Source organism: Oncorhynchus nerka, linkage group LG17 (genome assembly GCF_034236695.1).
Source record: "Oncorhynchus nerka isolate Pitt River linkage group LG17, Oner_Uvic_2.0, whole genome shotgun sequence".
NCBI classification, from domain to species: Eukaryota; Metazoa; Chordata; class Actinopteri; order Salmoniformes; family Salmonidae; genus Oncorhynchus; species Oncorhynchus nerka.
Genome location: NC_088412.1, coordinates 46593189 through 46615197, shown reverse-complemented (window position 1 = coordinate 46615197; position 22009 = coordinate 46593189). Strand labels below are relative to the sequence as shown.

The window sequence follows — 22009 nt, the reverse complement described above, 5'->3', positions numbered from 1 at the left end:
AGTATATGAGTATCGTGTCAGTATATGAGTATCGTTTCAGTATATGAGTATCGTGCCAGTATATGAGTATCGTGTCAGTATATGAGTATCGTGTCAGTATATGAGTATCGTTTCAGTATATGAGTATCGTGTCAGTATATGAGTATCGTTTCAGTATATGAGTATCGTGTCAGTATATGAGTATCGTGTCAGTATATGAGTATCGTGTCAGTATATGAGTATCGTGTCAGTATATGAGTATCGTTTCAGTATATGAGTATCGTGTCAGTATATGAGTATCGTGTCAGTATATGAGTATCGTTTCAGTATATGAGTATCGTGTCAGTATATGAGTATCGTGTCAGTATATGAGTATCGTTTCAGTATATGAGTATCGTGTCAGTATATGAGTATCGTTTCAGTATATGAGTATCGTGTCAGTATATGAGTATCGTGCCAGTATATGAGTATCGTGTCAGTATATGAGTATCGTGTCAGTATATGAGTATCGTTTCAGTATATGAGTATCGTGTCAGTATATGAGTATCGTTTCAGTATATGAGTATCGTGTCAGTATATGAGTATCGTGTCAGTATATGAGTATCGTGTCAGTATATGAGTATCGTTTCAGTATATGAGTATCGTGTCAGTATATGAGTATCGTTTCAGTATATGAGTATCGTGTCAGTATATGAGTATCGTGTCAGTATATGAGTATCGTTTCAGTATATGAGTATCGTTTCAGTATATGAGTATCGTTTCAGTATATGAGTATCGTGTCAGTATATGAGTATCGTGTCAGTATATGAGTATCGTGTCAGTATATGAGTATCGTTTCAGTATATGAGTATCGTGTCAGTATATGAGTATCGTTTCAGTATATGAGTATCGTTTCAGTATATGAGTATCGTGTCAGTATATGAGTATCGTGTCAGTATATGAGTATCGTGTCAGTATATGAGTATCGTTTCAGTATATGAGTATCGTGTCAGTATATGAGTATCGTGTCAGTATATGAGTATCGTGTCAGTATATGAGTATCGTTTCAGTATATGAGTATCGTGTCAGTATATGAGTATCGTTTCAGTATATGAGTATCGTGTCAGTATATGAGTATCGTGTCAGTATATGAGTATCGTTTCAGTATATGAGTATCGTGTCAGTATATGAGTATCGTGTCAGTATATGAGTATCGTGTCAGTATATGAGTATCGTTTCATTATATGAGTATCGTGTCAGTATATGAGTATCGTGTCAGTATATGAGTATCGTGTCAGTATATGAGTATCGTTTCAGTATATGAGTATCGTGTCAGTATATGAGTATCGTGTCAGTATATGAGTATCGTGCCAGTATATGAGTATCGTGTCAGTATATGAGTATCGTTTCAGTATATGAGTATCGTGTCAGTATATGAGTATCGTGTCAGTATATGAGTATCGTGTCAGTATATGAGTATCGTTTCATTATATGAGTATCGTGTCAGTATATGAGTATCGTGTCAGTATATGAGTATCGTGTCAGTATATGAGTATCGTTTCAGTATATGAGTATCGTGTCAGTATATGAGTATCGTGTCAGTATATGAGTATCGTGCCAGTATATGAGTATCGTGTCAGTATATGAGTATCGTGTCAGTATATGAGTATCGTGTCAGTATATGAGTATCGTTTCAGTATATGAGTATCGTGTCAGTATATGAGTATCGTTTCAGTATATGAGTATCGTGTCAGTATATGAGTATCGTGTCAGTATATGAGTATCGTTTCAGTATATGAGTATCGTGTCAGTATATGAGTATCGTGTCAGTATATGAGTATCGTGTCAGTATATGAGTATCGTTTCAGTATATGAGTATCGTGTCAGTATATGAGTATCGTTTCAGTATATGAGTATCGTTTCAGTATATGAGTATCGTGTCAGTATATGAGTATCGTGTCAGTATATGAGTATCGTTTCAGTATATGAGTATCGTGTCAGTATATGAGTATCGTGTCAGTATATGAGTATCGTTTCAGTATATGAGTATCGTGTCAGTATATGAGTATCGTTTCAGTATATGAGTATCGTGTCAGTATATGAGTATCGTGCCAGTATATGAGTATCGTGTCAGTATATGAGTATCGTGTCAGTATATGAGTATCGTTTCAGTATATGAGTATCGTGTCAGTATATGAGTATCGTTTCAGTATATGAGTATCGTGTCAGTATATGAGTATCGTGTCAGTATATGAGTATCGTGTCAGTATATGAGTATCGTGTCAGTATATGAGTATCGTGTCAGTATATGAGTATCGTTTTGGTATCGAGTGTCGTTTCGGTATAGAGTATTATGATCCTTAACCTGGTATTGGTATCCAAGTCAAAAATCTGGTATCGTGACAACACAACATCTTTACCGCCCAGAGGCAGTGTATACAGCAGGCAATACATTCGTTTCACCAATGGATCAGTTCATTCCTAAAACATTGTCCATTCAGGCTGCAATTAGCCACCATGCTAATGCCTAGGAATGCTAGGGGTTTGTGTATCACGTTCAGCCAATCAGGTTGCAGCAGTCTGAATGTCTACCTCTGGCTGAACGTGGGGGCGCAACATCAGGAAGTTGCATTAGCCACTAGTATGGTGGTGGGAAAGGGTGTTTCAAAGTAAGCATATTTTGGACAGTAAGATGAAACGACAATGTCGCCATCTGCCAGACTTCGGGATAATTATTTTGTATACGGTGTAGTATCCCTCGATCACGTAGTGTTTGATCGATTAGACTACTAGTTAGCTCTTGTCGATGCCGTTTTGATTTCAACTTGCTGTCCTTGGGAGCTCATGCCGTGGATTTCCTCTGAGGTTCCCCCTCAATCGTGTGGTGCTAACTATAGAATGTTGTAGAATACTATACTCCACACGAGGGTACCCTTAATTGATTTGGACTATTTAAATGTTGATATAATGCATTTAGACATTTGTGAAGCATAACACTAAAAAAGTGTCAAATGCATTTCCATTGTGGTCCTCGTTCAAACATCAAACCTGTTATCCATTTACAGCTAACCCACATGAAAATAGTACAGTATACTATGGTCTAAATACCGTAGCATACCATAGTATTCACTAGTTTTTTTTGTGCATATTTACTGTAGTATACACTTGTCACGGCTTTCTTCCTGGGAAGGAGAGGCGGACCAAAACGCAGCGTGGTTATAGTTCATAGTTCTTTAATAAGAGACACTTAACATGAACACAACTGCAAAACAAGAAACGTGAAAACCGAAACAGTCCTATCTGGTGCAGTAAACACAAAGACAGGAAACAATCACCCACAAAATACCCAAAGAATATGGCTGCCTAAATATAGTTCCCAATCAGAGACAACAATAAACACCTGCCTCTGATTGAGAACCAATCTAGGCAACCATAGACTTACCTAGACAACTAAACTGAACACAACCCCATTAATCTACAAAAAACCCTAGACAAGACAAAACACATAAATCACCCATATCACACCCTGGCCTAACCAAAATAATAAAGAAAACAAAGATAACTAAGGCCCCCCCTCCCCCCCAAAGGTGCGGACTCCCGGCCGCACACCTAAACCCATAGGGGAGGGTTTGGGTGGGCGTCTGTCCACGGTGGCGGCTCTGGCATGGGACGTGGACCCCACTCCACCATAGTCTTAGTCCGCTTTTTTAGCGTCCTTTGAGTGGCGACCCTCGCTGCTGACCTTGGCCTAGTAACCCTAACAAAGGGCCCACCTGGACTGAGGGGTGCCTCATTACTGAGGAAGCTCAGGATCGAGGGGTAGCTCAGGACCGAGGGGTAGCTCAGGACTAAGAGGTAGCTCAGGCAGGTTGACGGCTCTGGCAGATCTTGGCTGAATAGCGGCTCTGGTGGATCCTGGCTGAATGGCGGCTCTGGCGGATCCTGGCTGACTGGCGGATCCTGGCTGACTGGCGGCTCTGGCGGATCCTGGCTGACTGGCGGCTCTGGCGGATCCTGCCTGACTGGCGGATCCTGGCTGACTGGCGGCTCTGGCGGATCCTGGCTGACTGGCGGCTCTGGAAGATCCTGGCTGACTGGCGGCTCTGGCGGATCCTGGCTGGCTGGCGGCTCTGGAAGATCCTGGCTGACTGGCGGCTCTGGCGGATCCTGGCTGACTGGCGGCTCTGGAAGATCCTGGCTGACTGGCGGCTCTGGAAGATCCTGGCTGACTGGCGGCTCTGGAGGATCCTGGCTGACTGGCGACTCTGGAAGATTCTGGCTGACTGGCGGCTCTGGCGGATCCTGGCTGGCTGGCGGCTCTGGAAGATCCTGGTTGACTGGCGGCTCTGGAGGATCCTGGCTGACTGGCGGCTCTGGCGGCTCCATGCTGTCTGGCGGTTCTGGACAGATGGGAGACTGTAGCGGCTCTGGACAGACGGGAGACTCTAGAAGCTCTGGACAGACGGGTGACTCTAGCAGCTCTGGACAGACGGGAGACTCTAGCAGCTCTGGACAGACTGGAGACTCTAGCAGCTCTGGACAGACGGGAGACTCTAGCAGCTCTGGACAGACGGGAGACTGTAGGCCTGGTGCGTGGTGCCGGCGCTGGTGGTACTGGGCCGAGGACACGCGAGTGCGGGGAGGAGGAACAGGGAGTACTGGGCTCTGGACAGACGGGAGACTGTAGGTATGGTTCCCAATCAGAGACAACAATAAACACCTGCCTCTGATTGAGAACCAATCTTGGCAACCATATACTTACCTAGACAACTAAACTGAACACAACCCCATAAATCTACAAAAAACCCTAGACAAGACAAAACATGTAAATCACCCATATCACACCCTGGCCTAACCAAAATAATAAAGAAAACAAAGATAACTAAGGCCAGGGTGTGACAACACTAGTGTTTTCATGGACATAACTAGTATAACATACCCCAGTTAATGTTTAATGACACATGAGTAACACATTAACAAGAGTACACCAAAATGACTTGGATGCTACTTCCACTAGCCTTCTGAAATGGTGCTTTCACAGAGATTCAGTGAACCAACTTCGTGAGATTACCAAAAAGTGGCAAGCAATACTGTACTTCCGATGGTAGAAAATAAATAACAGCTACACTGCATTTACACGAACAATAGATTTTAGAAATACAAATGGACTTTACTTAAAGACAGTCCCCTTTTTGGAAGGTGCTGCCAATAACTGTCTGGACCTCAAACCAGCAAAGCCTCTCCAAACAAACCAATTGAAAACAAAAGTACATTGCAATGGCTTTACATAATGAACATATTGAATATTGCCATGTAAATAAGTGCCCTGGTCAGACTCAACACCATTCAGAACAATTGACCACATCCCAAAAATTTCTTCAAGACAGCATGTCACAAAATGGTTACACACACACACACACAACACACACACACACACACACACACACACACACACACACACACACACACACACACACACACACACACACACACACACACACACACGGTGCTTTAATACATTTCCTGCATGTCCTCCCCTAATAAAACTTTCACAATATTCTTCAGTTACAAGATTGTGACTGGTTGAGGTTAGGTGAGGGTTGTGGTGATGTCAACCTACTGTGGGACTACAGTTAAATAGCTGACGGAGGCAGAGATGTAGTTCCGAGTCTTTATAGATTCAGGTAATGGAGATGATACATGGCAGGGAATGATTTACAGTCGCTGACATGGGACTTGTATTGAATTGAGACTTGGTCGGCATCGTATGGAATAAGGTTTATCTAAAAGGAGACCATGGTGCGAATAATAATGGACAATAACACCAATGAATATACATCATTTGATTGTCTGTTAATCAATGGCAATATGCAAATGAATTAAGCATAAAAATGCGTTATGAATAAATATAGCAGCAGTTAGCCAGAAAGGGGGGTGCAATAGCATGCAGCATGGTAAGATGAAGATATAGCAGGCTAATTTATCAATGTCTACATAGCATGGCAAGCAAACAAAACAACTAACAGAAGTAGGGAGCTTAGCAATAAAGCACCTACTGTAGTTAGCATAACAAAGGCAATGCACAAAAAAGCCTAACGTTTATTACCGTGACTATTAACACTACAAGTGCCAAGAGACCAGATCAAGGGACTCAAAATGTCTGTTTGACTGAGCCGTTAGCATTTCACAGCCACTAGCGAACAATATCACCTGTAGAAAACAATCAATGACGAGGGAGTCCTCTTCTTATCCTCTGCTGTGAGATAAAACGTTTCTATTTTACATTTCAATGTTATGGTTTGTGAGAGTTGTTTGCTCAACTACTCAGCTCTGTCTTGGTGAAGGAACCAGATTGAAAGGAGGCACCCTCGAACCTGTCCGTACCATAGAGATGGTTAGAAGGCACACCTGTTTGCCCTGCTCAACTACTCAGCTCTGTCTTGGTGAAGGAACCAGATTGAAAGGAGGCACCCTCGAACCTGTCCGTACCATAGAGATGGGTAGAAGGCACACCTGTTTGCCCTGCTCAACTACTCAGCTCTGTCTTGGTGAAGGAACCAGATTGAAAGGAGGCACCCTCGAACCTGTCCGTACCATAGAGATGGGTAGAAGGCACACCTGTTTGCCCTGCTCAACTACTCAGCTCTGTCTTGGTGAAGGAACCAGATTGAAAGGAGGCACCCTCGAACCTGTCCGTACCATAGAGATGGGTAGAAGGCACACCTTCGGGTAACGCGACTGTATCGGCTGCCTAGGTTACTATAATCTTTTGTTTTCTGGTAACGTCTTACCTTCAGACAAGTCACCATTGTGTTCATGAGAATCTCATCTTTCCGTGTGGTGGTGTGGTATTCATGCATCTGTTACTTTCCCACTTATCATTGTTCAGGATTCATTCAGAATGATCCATAATCATCGTAGCATCCACATTCATGTAGAAGTATTTCGAAACATATTCTATTCTTATTTGCAATACACCTGACTCCAAAATGAGACAATACATTATTTACCATTCATTTCTATTGGGCACCAAATACTCTGAAACACAACCAAAACAAACAGAAAATGCATCCAACAAGTTTATACAGTTTAATGTAGTCATTGTGTGCTAGGAATATGGGAACAAATAATTAGCTTTTGCTACTTTAATACGCATATAAGTGAATTTGTCCCAAACCTTTTGGTCCCCTAAAATGGGGGGGACTATGTACAAAAAGGACTGTAAATACTAAAAGGATCACGCAATATGGGTGAAAATACCCTCAAATGAAAGCTGACAGTCTGCACTTTAACCCCAAAGTGCTGGAGTACAGAGCCAAAACAACAAATCTGTGCCACTGTCCCGGTACTTTTGGAGCTCACTGTATTTCACCCATAGTGGGGGAAGTAGGGGTGCTGAGGGTGCTGCAGCATCCCTTAAAAAGTAGTGCACTGGGCATTTACTAGTATTAGCAGACCGATATAGACTTTATTTTTTTCTCAGCTTTTCTTTCAGTGAGTTGTATCGTTAAGAACAGTATTTTACAGGATTCAGGAGTTGGAATTGTAAGAGATGTTGCCCTGCCCCTTTCTCTGTGATTGACATTCTAATGGAATCCAGAAAGAACTAAACCCTGCCCCTTTCTCTGTGATTGACATTCTAATGGAATCCAGAAAGAACTAAACCCTGCCCCTTTCTCTGTGATTGACATTCTAATGGAATCCATCAATGAGCTTGATGCCTTGATAAGCTCCTTTCCTGAGGACGGTTCACCTCTCACAGTTCTGGGCGACTTTAACCTCCCCACGTCTACCTTTGACTCATTCCTCTCTGCCTCCTTCTTTCCACTCCTCTCCTCTTTTGACCTCACCCTCTCACCTTCCCCCTCTACTCACAAGGCAGGCAATACGCTCGACCTCATCTTTACTAGATGCTGTTCTTCCACTAACCTCACTGCAACTCCCCTCCAAGTCTCCGACCACTACCTTGTATCCTTTTCCCTCTTGCTCTCATCCAACACTTCCCACACTGCCCCTACTCGGATGGTATCGCGCCGTCCCAATCTTCGCTCTCTCTCCCCCGCTACTCTCTCCTCTTCCATCCTATCATCTCTTCCCTCTGCTCAAACCTTCTCCAACCTATCTCCTGATTATGCCTCCTCAACCCTCCTCTCCTCCCTTTCTGCATCCCTTGATTCTCTATGTCCCCTATCCTCCAGGCCGGCTCGGTCCTCCCCTCCTGCTCCGTGGCTCGACGACTCATTGCGAGCTCACAGAACAGGGCTCCGGGCAGCCGAGCGGAAATGGAGGAAAACTCGCCTCCCTGCGGACCTGGCATCCTTTCACTCCCTCCTCTCTACATTTTCCTCTTCTGTCTCTGCTGCTAAAGCCACTTTCTACCACTCTAAATTCCAAGCATCTGCCTCTAACCCTAGGAAGCTCTTTGCCACCTTCTCCTCCCTCCTGAATCCTCCTCCCCTCCTCCCTCTCTGCAGATGACTTCGTCAACCATTTTGAAAAGAAGGTCGACGACATCCGATCCTCGTTTGCTAAGTCAAACGACACCGCTGGTTCTGCTCACACTGCCCTACCCTGTGCTCTGACCTCTTTCTCCCCTCTCTCTCCAGATGAAATCTCGCGTCTTGTGACGGCCGGCCGCCCAACAACCTGCCCGCTTGACCCTATTCCCTCCTCTCTTCTCCAGACCATTTCCGGAGACCTTCTCCCTTACCTCACCTCGCTCATCAACTCATCCCTGACCGCTGGCTACGTCCCTTCTGTCTTCAAGAGAGCGAGAGTTGCACCCCTTCTGAAAAAACCTACACTCGATCCCTCCGATGTCAACAACTACAGACCAGTATCCCTTCTTTCTTTTCTCTCCAAAACTCTTGAACGTGCCGTCCTTGGCCAGCTCTCCCGCTATCTCTCTCAGAATGACCTTCTTGATCCTAATCAGTCAGGTTTCAAGACTAGTCATTCAACTGAGACTGCTCTTCTCTGTATCACGGAGGCCCTCCGCACTGCTAAAGCTAACTCTCTCTCCTCTGCTCTCATCCTTCTAGACCTATCGGCTGCCTTCGATACTGTGAACCATCAGATCCTCCTCTCCACCCTCTCCGAGTTGGGCATCTCCGGCGCGGCCCACGCATGGATTGCGTCCTACCTGACAGGTCGCTCCTACCAGGTGGCGTGGCGAGAATCTGTCTCCTCACCACGCGCTCTCACCACTGGCGTCCCCCAGGGCTCTGTTCTAGGCCCTCTCCTATTCTCGCTATACACCAAGTCACTTGGCTCTGTCATAACCTCACATGGTCTCTCCTATCATTGCTATGCAGACGACACACAATTAATCTTCTCCTTTCCCCCTTCTGATGACCAGGTGGCGAATCGCATCTCTGCATGTCTGGCAGACATATCAGTGTGGATGACGGATCACCACCTCAAGCTGAACCTCGGCAAGACGGAGCTGCTCTTCCTCCCGGGGAAGGACTGCCCATTCCATGATCTCGCCATCACGGTTGACAACTCCATTGTGTCCTCCTCCCAGAGCGCTAAGAACCTTGGCGTGATCCTGGACAACACCCTGTCGTTCTCAACTAACATCAAGGCGGTGGCCCGTTCTTGTAGGTTCATGCTCTACAACATCCGCAGAGTACGACCCTGCCTCACACAGGAAGCAGCGCAGGTCCTAATCCAGGCAATTGTCATCTCCCGTCTGGATTACTGCAACTCGCTGTTGGCTGGGCTCCCTGCCTGTGCCATTAAACCCCTACAACTCATCCAGAACGCCGCAGCCCGTCTGGTGTTCAACCTTCCCAAGTTCTCTCACTTCACCCCGCTCCTCCGCTCTCTCCACTGGCTTCCAGTTGAAGCTCGCATCCGCTACAAGACCATGGTGCTTGCCTACGGAGCTGTGAGGGGAACGGCACCTCAGTACCTCCAGGCTCTGATCAGGCCCTACACCCATACAAGGGCACTGCGTTCATCCACCTCTGGCCTGCTCGCCTCCCTACCACTGAGGAAGTACAGTTCCCGCGCAGCCCAGTCAAAACTGTTCGCTGCTCTGGCCCCCCAATGGTGGAACAAACTCCCTCACGACGCCAGGACAGCGGAGTCAATCACCACCTTCCGGAGACACCTGAAACCCCACCTCTTTCAGGAATACCTAGGATAGGATAAAGTAATCCTTCTCACCCCCCTTAAAAGATTTAGATGCACTATTGTAAAGTGGCTGTTCCACTGGATGTCTTAAGGTGAACGCACCAATTTGTAAGTCGCTCTGGATAAGAGCGTCTGCTAAATGACTTAAATGTAAAATGTAATGAATCCAGAAAGAACTAAACCCTGCCCCTTTCTCTGTGATTGACATTCTAATGGAATCCAGAAATAACTAAAGCCTGCCCCTTTCTCTGTGATTGACATTCTAATGGAATCCAGAAAGAACAAAACCCTGCCCCTTTCTCTGTGATTGACATTCTAATGGAATCCAGAAAGAACAAAACCCTGTCCTCAAACATTCACATCAAATCACATGGAAAACAACCACTTGATGTGCAGTATTAATTTAGCATCCTTACAAACCGCTTCACGTACATTTACCTTACTATATTGTAGGCTGCTCGTCTGGGTTTGTACCAAGGTCCCATGTAAGCTCAGTCGGTAGAGCATGGTGCTTATAACGGCAGGGTTGTGGGTTTGATTCCCAAGGGGGACAAGTGAGAAAATGTGTGCCCTCACTACTGTAAGTCACTCTCCATAAGAGAGTCTACTGAAAATGAATAGACCGTTTCACTTTCATTTCAACAAACTGGAAAACACATCAAGCAAGTATTTTTATATTCCACAAGTATTATCAGATTAACTGTTTTGTATGGATAATTATCCGTTACAAATGCTGGTAAACACACAAAACCTTTTAGTTTGCATTCTTTCACAAAAGTAGTTCACTGGGCTTTCACTAGTACTGTATCAGTAGACCAAAAATAGATGTCTTCAGCGAAAGCCCCACCAAAAAATCTGCATCCCCCCAAAACATCATCGCTGATGAGCTTTGTGTACTGTACAGTACTGTACAGCATGTTCCTGAATGCATGGGGATGACTGTGAATACTAAAAACTCTGTCTTCTTGTTGCAGAAAATGGCTACCCTAGATCCGGAGGAGAGAGTGGAGGTGGGGGTCAGAGGAAGCAGCTGCCCTACTCCGTAGAGACCCCCTACGGCTTCCACCTGGACCTTGATTTCCTCAAGTATGTGGACGATATCGAGAAAGGCAACACCATCAAGAGGGTGCACATCCAGCGCAAGGCCAGAGGCCCTCCTAAGTTCAGCACCCTGCCCAGGAACTTCAGCCTGCTAGGGCATGGAGCCAGGCCGGCCCCTAAGGACACCTGGTCCTCTACCCTAGGGCCCAAGCCCCGGGGCAGAATTACTGATGTCCAGCAGATCTTGGATTTTAGACCCAGTGACGGTGGCACATCGGCTATTCATAGCCAGAACAGCAGGGTGCAAGGGAGTAGCTTTGCCTCTGCCAGGCCCAGGGAGGAGGCAGGTGCAGGGCCTTGGGTGTTAGGCGAACAGCCCCTGGGGAGGCCCAACCTCCTTCGGACGTCCAGCATGCCAGTCACCATCCCGCACAGGAAGGCCTCTGAGTCCGGGGACGAAAGAACGGAGAACGTCTCATCTGAGAACGTGGTCCGCACTGTTCCCCAGGACCGGTCGGGGCTGCACCAGCAGATCACCGCAGCCCTGAAGAGGGTCAGAGAGCTGGAGGACATGGTGAGGACCATCCCAGAGCTCAAGTCCCAGATCTGCTCACTGAGGGTGGAGAGAGAGCAGCTAATCCTCAGGCTGCAGGTCCAAACCAAGCCACAGCCTCCAGCCCACCCACAAAGTGCCTCGCCCTCCCCAGCCCCAAGCACTGATCCCGGGCCAGCCTCTCAGCCGCCGGGAGCTGAAGCAGCAGTGGATCCCGGGAGAGCAGAGAGCACCGTGTCAGAGGCAGAAACGCAACAGGAATCCTTAAAGAGTACCGCGCAAGAAGAAGAACCAGATAGGCTTTTAGCAGCACAGGAACCAGAGAGACAAATACAGACAGCAGAGGGACCAGATAGACAAACAGCATTTCTGAATCCATTAGTGCACGCAGAGGAAAGGCAAACAGAGCAACCAGTGAACGTTGCAACACCGAAAGAACCAGAACCTTTAGACAGCAGAGTGTTTGTGCAAGTCACAGAGGGAGTCAGTGTCAGTGGTGAGGAGCACCATCTCAGTGTCGAACAGCTCCAGGCTAAGCTAGTAGCGCTAGAGGCTAAGCTAAGTCAGGCTAGCGAAGACCTGGAGAGAACGAACAGTCTCCTGAAACAACAGGTAGAGGAGAACGTGATGAAGGAGGAGAGGATACTGCAGCTGAGCGTGGGAGGGACAGGAGGCGCGGAGGAGGTGTTCAGGCAGAGACAGACAAGTAGGAGGACCAGTGTGGACCAGCAGACCGAGACGGAGAGAGCGGGAAGTGCAAGTCAGGAGACAGAGACAGAGAGGGCGGATATGGTGGAGCAGGGCACGGATACAGAAAGGATAGTTATCTGTTCAACCGGAGAGGGGGCTGGTGGTGTGGAACAGGGGATGGAGACGGAGCGGTTTGACACTCAAGACCAGGTGACAGAGACAGAGATGGTCATTGTATTCCCAGTCAGACCGCGGGCTAATAGTGTGGATCGGGGAACAGAGACAGAGAGAGTGGACACAGTGGACCAGGTGACAGAGACACTGCCCGGAGACAGCTTAGACCAGGTGACAGAGACAGAGACGCAGACAGTCGTCGGTGTAGATCAGTCAACAGAGACAGCACCTGTACGTCCAGTGAGACCAGCGAGACATAGGGCTAACAGTGTGGACCGGGAAACAGAGACACAGACAGTGGATACTGTGAACCAGGTGACAGTGACAGAGACACAGACAGGAGTCCGTGTAGACCAGGTGACAGAGACACAAACAGAGACAGCACCTGTACGTCCAGTGAGACCAGCGAGACATAGGGCTAACAGTGTGGACAGGGGGACAGAGACAGAAAGAGTGGGTACAGTTGACCAGGTGACAGAGACAGTGGTAGCACAGAGTACATATCAGCAGACAGAGACAGAGGGAGACAGAGTTGAGACGACCAATAACCACCATAGAGAAATAGAGATTGAGAGTGCGGCCATAGTAAGTGCGGCCATAGAAAGTGCGGTCACAGAAATTGTGGAAGCAGAACGTGTAGTCTCACGCAGTTTGGTTAAAGAGGGTGAGATCGCTGATAGTGCAGTACGTTTTGTGGTTATAGAAAGTGTGGGCAAAGAGAATGGGGTCACAGCGAATGTGGTCACAGAGAATGTGGTCACGGGAAGTATGGTGAAGAGACAAGTAGTGGTAGTAGAGGAGACTGTCGTTGAACAAATTACATTGACTGAAAGTGTTGTTACACAGAGTATGACCACAGAGAGTACAGTCGTAGAGAGTGCAGCCACAGAGAACTTGGCAACTGAGAGTGAGGTTGTAAAGACCACAGTTACAGAGAGTACGGTCACAGGAAGTGCGGTCATAGAATCTCCAGCCCCAGAGAGCCCAGAAGTAGCACCCACTCCCTCTTCCAGCCAGACCCAGATGGGTCAGAAGGAGTCGGAGCAGGCCCAGCCCCAGTCACAGGACTCTCGTCGGGGGTCCAACCCAGCGTTGGCCCAGGCCCCTCGCCAGGGGTCTAACCCAGCCCTGGGCCAGGTGGTGACGCGCCTCACAGGGCTGATCAATGAGCAGTGGGCCCAGCTAGGTAGCAGCCAGGACAAGCCAGACAAGCAGGAGACCACCAGCCCGAGTGCCCAGAAGCCTGCAGAAGGGCAGGGTGCGCCCACTGCAGGGAAGCCTTTAGCGGGGAAGGCAACGGGGAAGTCAGGTCTGTCTAAGATGAGCTCCATCCAGAGCCAGCTGGTCAGCTCCCTCAGTGCCCTGTCTGCCTTCTACTCCCCTGGACAGAAGGCAGCTGCCAGCAAACAACAAGGTAGGTCAATGTTTTTGTATCAATGTAGTTAACATAGGAAGTACATATGTGGTCCAGGCTGGAATCAAATCCCCTGTACATGTGTGTCCCACTTTCATCTCAGACGGGGCCTAAGTAAGCATTTCGCTGTTCGTCTAAGCCGGTTGTTTACGGAGACAAATGAAATTTGATTTGATGACATTCTAACGTTCCCCAGTCCCATGTGGATACACTTTCAATCCCTCTTCTCCAACATGCTCAGGCGTTGTGTACCATGAGGTCACGCCTCTTCGATAGCTTCATCTCCACGATACTGAGTTGTCTCCTGTCTTGGCACAAAGAGCCCATGGCCTGTCTCTGTCTACAGTGGGTCAGGTCAGAGGAATCCTCCATTGACTCTGATAGGCCAGGGGCCTCCATGTGTTTGTGATGGCTATTGATTGTGAGGACTAGTGGTGGAACACATGTAACGGAGCTAAATGACGTTGTTGGATGACCTCCAAGAACAGATCAAATAGGCAGTTTCTTCTCCCTCTCCCTTCCCCCCCGTTGCCTCCTACTTCCCCCTCTCACCTCTCTTCTTCTCCTTCTTGTGTTTTGGCCCAGAAGGTAGAGCACACATACTGTAGCTCATGTGAATTTCTGTGGGGAGAGCATACACAACAGCGTGACCTTTGATTGTGACCCCCCCCCCGCGCTCTGCGTTCAGCTATTGATTGTTCTGGAGAGCGTCATTGACATTTGAGAAAAGGTCTGGCTTAAATTGGCAGTCAAAGACATGTACACTGGATTTAGACTACCAAACAGATTCAGATTCAGACCCAGATCGACTTCATTATCCCACCAGGGGGAAATTAATTTGGTCGTGTGCTTAAAACGACGGTACATAAAACATGAAAACACAGAAAAGACACGATAGAATTCATTCGAAGTGCACGTTTAAAGTGAAAGTGCAATATGCTGTATACTGGAGGGACCAACAGACTATCTATTACACAGCCTAATGTCTGTTGAGATGAAGGAGTCCTTCTTTTGAAGAAGCCTCTTTCCCATTGTCCTGCTGTTGTAACTGAGTTTTTGAGTGTAGGAGATGAGTACTGACCTGTAAAATGCTTTCAAGTCTTAGGAGGATGGGTTTTGTGGCTGATTCTTGATTTATACCAATTATCCTTCCCACCGTCTTGATGAAGCAGTGAAGCTTGACTTGGTCTTGCTTTCGCATGTTTCCAAACACACATATCAGACCAAAGGACAGGACACTCTGCTTATTTAGACCCTATTACCATCTCTTCAAAATAAGTTACTAAATACAGTCCAGTTTGTAACATTCTCTATGAAAAGTGCTTTTAAATGATGTGTAATGTGATGTAGTGAGCTTTGAAAATATTTATGTATAGACGTTGTAAGAAATGGTTTTTAAATCATTCAAATGTTTATGACAGTAGTATATATATTTTTTTTTCATCAAGTTTCTGACATTTTAATATTTGTTAGTTATTTTATAATATTACTTTTGGACCAAAATATCAACAAATCTCAAAATTGATAGGTAGATGCAAAAATGCCATTTCATCAAACACTACCCTATAAGGTACATCCATCGTATCATTAGATATTTGTGGATCAAATCCCCAAGCTGACAAGTTAAAAATCTGTTGTTCTGCCCCTGAACAAGGCAGTTAACTCACTATTCCCCGGTAGGCCGTCATTGTAAATAAGAATTTGTTCTTAACTGACTTGCCTAGTAAAAATGAAGGTTACATTTCTTTTTTAAATTCTCTATACCAAGTCCCTTACATGTACGAGCCTCTAGTCGTGTCTAGATGGTATACATCTTATGTCAAAAGTTTAACATGTTTGCATTTTAGCTAACTCTAACCCTTTTCCTAACCTTAACCTAATTCTCTTAACCTTTTATGTTAATTATCATAACCTGCTGTGTAAATTCTCAGAACCTGCTACAAAAAGTACATTCTGACATAAGCCATAAACCATTAGTCAAAACCCATGCCTCTCCGCCATCCCACTTCTGACACCAATGTAACGAATTATATAATAATTAGGTGGGTGCTAACATTCGTCTTATTTCACACATGTACAAGTTTGTATTATACACATGTGTGAACTGGAAATTTGTTTTTCACATTTTGGTATATCGCACTCACCCTGGGGTCAAGGATCAGACATTATTGATAGTGACCCTTGAGCAATTAGTGTTCAGTGCCTTGCTCAAGGGTATTTCAACATATTTTTCACCTGGTTAGCGTGTGGATTCAAACCAGCAACCTTTCTGTTACAGGCCCAACACTCTTAACCACTAGGGTACCTGACACCATTCAGGTGGTAATCGCAACCAGGACTGGAACCTGTGTCCAGTGACTGTTAAGCCAACACCTTAGCCATGACACCAAGTGGTCTGTACCTCTTTGCAAGGTTGTTCAGTGTTAGGTTAAGGTCACTACAATATTAATTACAGCTCTCTATTGTCACACGCTCCTTATGGGAGCCTTTCTAAAGACTTCAGAACTGGCAGCGGACATGCTCGTACTTTAATTAACATAACCATAGGCCACGTAAACACTTCCACTCACAGGTGGCCAAAAATAACTAACTGAAAGCCACGCCTCCAATGATTGCGCCTTTATATTCAGAATATCGGGTACAAAAATGTACCATTATACTAGATTATCCGCACATGTGTACCATAAAAGGTACCATTATACTAGATTATCCGCACATGTGTACCATAAAAGGTACCATAAGAGATCATATGTGCACCTCTGGTACATTGTGTATTTTGATCGTTTTGTACCACAGGGAACAATACTGTACCCTTACTGTACCCTTTTGTTTACTGAGTAGTGACTGTAGCAGGTGTTGTAACGTCATGTTGTTATCCTCCTTGATGCTGTTAGAATCTTCTTGTTTGACCCAGCAGAAAGTGCACATCTGTTTCAGATTTATATAGAGTAGGTGATTAGTGTATCCATATGGTTTGTGAGTGTGTGTATGTGTGTGTGTGTGTGTGTGTGTGTGGACACAAGAGACCCTGTACGTGCTGAAGATGGAAAGCACACACTACCCTATTTCCCAGAGGCCTGACAACTCTGTCTCTGTATCTATATCTCTCTCTCCCTCTCTGTATCTATATCTCTCTCTCCCTCTCTCTCTCTGTATCTATATCTCTCTCTCTCTCTCTCTCTCTCTCTCTCTCTCTCTCTCTCTCTCTCTCTCTCTCTCTCTCTCTGTATCTATATCTGCCTCGCTCTCTCTCTCTCGATCTCTCTCTGGCTCTCTCTCGTTCTCTAGGTCTGAAATCCATCATGAAGAAGAACGATGCTGCTGACAAACAGGGGAACAGAGGAGGAGCCAAGAAGAACCTAAAGTTTGTGGGAGTCAACGGAGGGTAAAGCTCGTACAGTGCTGTATGTAGGTGTAGCCTATATACATGTACTGTTAGTTGCACAAAAAAAATCACTATACTCTATACATTATGCATTACAGAACTATATTTAGCATATGTTGTTTATGCAATAGTACGTATAGCATAATGAATTCGGCATACAATACTATATGGTTCTATAGTATTTACGTTGACTAAAGCAATTGTACACAAGAGGGCGTGCTAAATAATTTTTTTAGCACGGCTGTGTTGTGGTTGTAAGTACGAGGCGGAGCTGAGCACAACCCTGAGTGTACAATTTCTTTACCAATTAAATAAATAACGCTAGTTTGATAAATGTATTCATAGGCTACTATTTCATCCCTCCACAGAAAATATAGTTTTGACACAAATCTATGGTTGCAGGCCAAGCCAGCTGGTCGGTTGGCGTCGTTATCATTCAAACCTACTGGTCATTCATGCTGCTGAGAGTGATGGCGCTGTCCGCCGTGCTGAATTTAGCGCATCAATAATCACGCTCATCAAGCAGAAATACCAACACTTGTAGCCTACTGTCGGACCATTTTACAGAAAAGGGAATTATTGTAATCATAAAACTGACATGATTTATTTATTTCCATCATCCACTATTGGTTGTAAACATTAATGTGCACTTTGCCATTCATTGTGCAGCCTTTGAAGTATGCATCTAATGGGGCCTAGTCAGCCGTTTAGCCGGAACTGGCGGGTGGTTCTTGAAGTCGGACCCTGTCAGGATGTTGTTCCATCTTTTCCTGCTGCCCTGGGAAGGGGTCCAATAGCTTTAATATCAAAATATGTAGACTATTTATTTCCACAACAAACCTTGCACAGTCGGCGCAGCATGGAACCGTGTCTTAACTCCGACTGGCTCCCGACTGTACCACACACTACAGAGACCACCCGCTTGAGATGCAGGTAGAAGGCTCGGGTGTCTTGCAGGAGCTTGCTAATATACACTGAGTATACATGAAGAACATCTTCTCTTTCCATGACATAGACTGACCAGGTGAATCCAGGTGAAAGCTATGATCCCACACTTGTAAATCCACTGCAATCAGTGTAGATGAAGGGGAGGAGACAGGTTAAAGAAGGATTTTTAAGCCTTGAGACAATTGAGACATGGATTGTGTATGTGTACGTTTCAAAGGGTGAATGGACAAGACAAAATATTTAAGTGACTTTGAACGAGGTATGGTAGTAGGTGCCAGGCACACCGGTTTGTGACAAGAACTGCAACGCTGCTGGGTTTTTCATGTTCAACAGTTTCCCGTGTGTATCAAGAATGGTCCACCACCCAAAGGACATCCAGCCAACTTGACACAACTGTAGGAAGCATTGGAGTCAACATGGGCCAGCATCCTTTTGGAACGCTTTTGGAACCCCTTGTAGAGTCCATGCCCTGACAAATTGAAGCTGTTCTGAGGGAAGGGAACTCCTAGCTGAGAAAAGGTCAACTCCATTCTCTTATATCGAGGCAGAGTTTTGAGTTTTGATAAATGGCCGCATGATTTTCTAGCAACAACATTGAGTCACCTTCAATCAACACTAATCAATTCTGAAAATGCTTACCTGTGCCTATGTTTGTCCTGTACAACCGTGGACCTTCCACGGGGTGCTGAAATTCAGACTTTTAATTCAAACTTTTATTGAAAACAACCACCGACTTTTTCCTAATTTGCACGTAAACTACGATTCAGTTGGCACACGTGCATTCACGCGGAATTGAGCAACACAAATCTGAAAAGAGTTGGTTGTATTTGTTACAAGTTTGCATTAGAAGTCTGAATTTCAGCACCCGCGGAAGGACCACGGTTGTACAGGACTAACATAGGCACAGGTAATCAATCACAAGGCTTGTTTTGACCAGCCCATTGTAGAACACTACAGATGCCATATCTTAATTTGAGCCAGTTTCACACAGCAGGGAAATGTATTGTTATGTTGTTTTAATGGACATTTTCTGTAAGGTAGCCTTGCAGTTAGAGAGGCGAGCCAGAAACCATGAGCAAGGCACTTAACTGATTCAGAGGGGTTGGGTTAAATGCGGAAGACACATTTCAGTTACATTCAGTCGGACAACTGACTAAGTATCCCCCTTTCCCTTTTAACCCCCCACAACAACAGCTCCCCGGGCGCACATTGTGGCAGCCCCTCGCACCCATCCAAATAAACTGTATGTCTATATGTGTATGTCTTTCAGAGGGGTGGGTTAAAAGCAAAAGTAATATTTCGGTTGGACCTTGTGTGCAATTGACCAATAAAGTTATTTTAATCTTAATCTTAATTTTCATTAGGGCAAATCAAGACTGAAATGTGGTATGATCAAATTAAGATACGGCATCTGTATTTCTTCACACTCCTCACACAGCCTGTGGTGTTCTGGCCTTCTGCTCACTCTTTCTCTGTTTGTCTATCTGCTCCATCTTTCATCCTGTCTGTCCCATAGACACATTGCCCTCACTCTGACACTGTGTGGGTGTGTGTGCATGCTTGTGTGTGTATGTGTGTGATGCTCTCTGATTCAGCTGTGTTCTGATTGTCAAAGGCCTATCTCCTGTCTGTGTGATTAGAACAGGCTGGCCTAGCGTTAGTGCTATAGTTAGTATATGTAAAGGACTTAGCGTTAGTGCTATAGTTAGTATATGTAAAGGACTTAGCGTTAGTGCTATAGTTATTATAAGTAAAGGACTTAGCGTTAGTGCTATAGTTAGTATAAGTAAAGGACTTAGCATGAGTGCTATAGTTAGTATATGTAAAGGACTTAGCATTAGTGCTATAGTTAGTATATGTAAAGGACTTAGCATGAGTGCTATAGTTAGTATAAGTAAAGGACTTAGCATGAGTGCTATAATTATTATAAGTAAAGGACTTAGCGTTAGTGCTATAGTTAGTGTATGTAAAGGACTTAGCATGAGTGCTATAGTTAGTATAAGTAAAGGACTTAGCATGAGTGCTATAATTATTATAAGTAAAGGACTTAGCGTTAGTGCTATAGTTAGTATATGTAAAGGACTTAGCATTAGTGCTATAGTTAGTATAAGTAAAGGACTTAGCATGAGTGCTATAATTATTGTAAGTAAAGGACTGAGCATGAGTGCTATAATTAGTATAAGTAAAGGACTTAGCATTAATGCTATTGTTAGTATAAGGAAAGGACTTAGCATGAGTGCTATAATTATTATAAGTAAAGGACTTAGCGTTAGTGCTATAGTTAGTATATGTAAAGGACTTAGCATGAGTGCTATTGTTAGTATAAGTAAAGGACTTAGCATTAGTGCTATAGTTAGTATAATAAAGGACTTAGCATGAGTGCTATAGTTAGTGTATGTAAAGGACTTAGCATGAGTGCTATAATTAGTGTATGTAAAGGACTTAGCATGAGTGCTATAGTTAGAATATGTAAAGGACTTAGCATGAGTGCTATAGTTAGTATAAGTAAAGGACTTAGCGTTAGTGCTATAGTTAGTATATGTAAAGGACTTAGCATTAATGCTATTGTTAGTATAATAAATGACTTAGCATGAGTGCTATAATTATTATAAGTAAAGGACTTAGCGTTAGTGCTATAGTTAGTGTATGTAAAGGACTTAGCATGAGTGCTATAGTTAGTATATGTAAAGGACTTAGCATGAGTGCTATAGTTAGTATATGTAAAGGACTTAGCATGAGTGCTATAGTTAGTATAAGTAAAGGACTTAGCGTTAGTGCTATAGTTAGTATAAGTAAAGGACTTAGCATGAGTGCTATAGTTAGTATATGTAAAGGACTTAGCATGAGTGCTATAGTTAGTGTATGTAAAGGACTTAGCATGAGTGCTATAATTAGTATATGTAAAGGACTTAGCATGAGTGCTATAGTTAGTATATGTAAAGGACTTAGCGTTAGTGCTATAGTTAGTGTATGTAAAGGACTTAGCATGAGTGCTATAATTAGTGTATGTAAAGGACTTAGCATGAGTGCTATAGTTAGTATATGTAAAGGACTTAGCATGAGTGCTATAGTTAGTATATGTAAAGGACTTAGCATGAGTGCTATAATTAGTATATGTAAAGGACTTAGCGTTAGTGCTATAGTTAGTATATGTAAAGGACTTAGCATTAATGCTATTGTTAGTATAATAAAGGACTTATCATGAGTGCTATTGTTAGTATAAGTAAAGGACTTAGCATTAGTGCTATAGTTAGTATAATAAAGGACTTAGCATGAGTGCTATAGTTAGTGTATGTAAAGGACTTAGCATGAGTGCTATAATTAGTGTATGTAAAGGACTTAGCATGAGTGCTATAGTTAGTATATGTAAAGGACTTAGCATTAGTGCTATAATTATTATAAGTAAAGGACTTAGCGTTAGTGCTATAGTTAGTATAAGTAAAGGACTTAGCATTAGTGCTATAATTATTATAAGTAAAGGACTTAGCGTTAGTGCTATAGTTAGTATATATAAAGGACTTAGCATTAATGCTATAGTTAGTATAAGTAAAGGACTTAGCATGAGTGCTATAGTTAGTATAATAAAGGACTTATCATTAGTGCTATAATTAGTATATGTAAAGGACTTAGCCAGTACTGCTTCCTCCTGATTCAGCTCACACCAAGGCTCAAACCCAGGACCTCTGCCTTGCTAGCACATGTGACC

At 44.5% G+C, this 22009-nt stretch overlaps 1 protein-coding gene across 9 annotated transcripts in view; it reads left to right on the top strand.

The window, feature by feature from the left end:
• LOC115145330 (KN motif and ankyrin repeat domain-containing protein 4-like) overlaps positions 1-22009 on the top strand; it is a 101425-nt gene that overhangs the window by 65103 nt on the left and 14313 nt on the right. For 8 of the 9 annotated variants that reach the window (XM_029686821.2, XM_029686822.2, XM_029686820.2 and 5 more), the window contains exons 3-4: positions 11073-13970; positions 17259-17355. In XM_029686821.2, coding sequence (XP_029542681.2) covers positions 11073-13970; positions 17259-17355 — 2995 coding nt within the window. The remainder of the gene's footprint in view (positions 1-11072; positions 13971-17258; positions 17356-22009) is intronic. The other variant, XM_029686823.2, reaches the window with a different exon arrangement.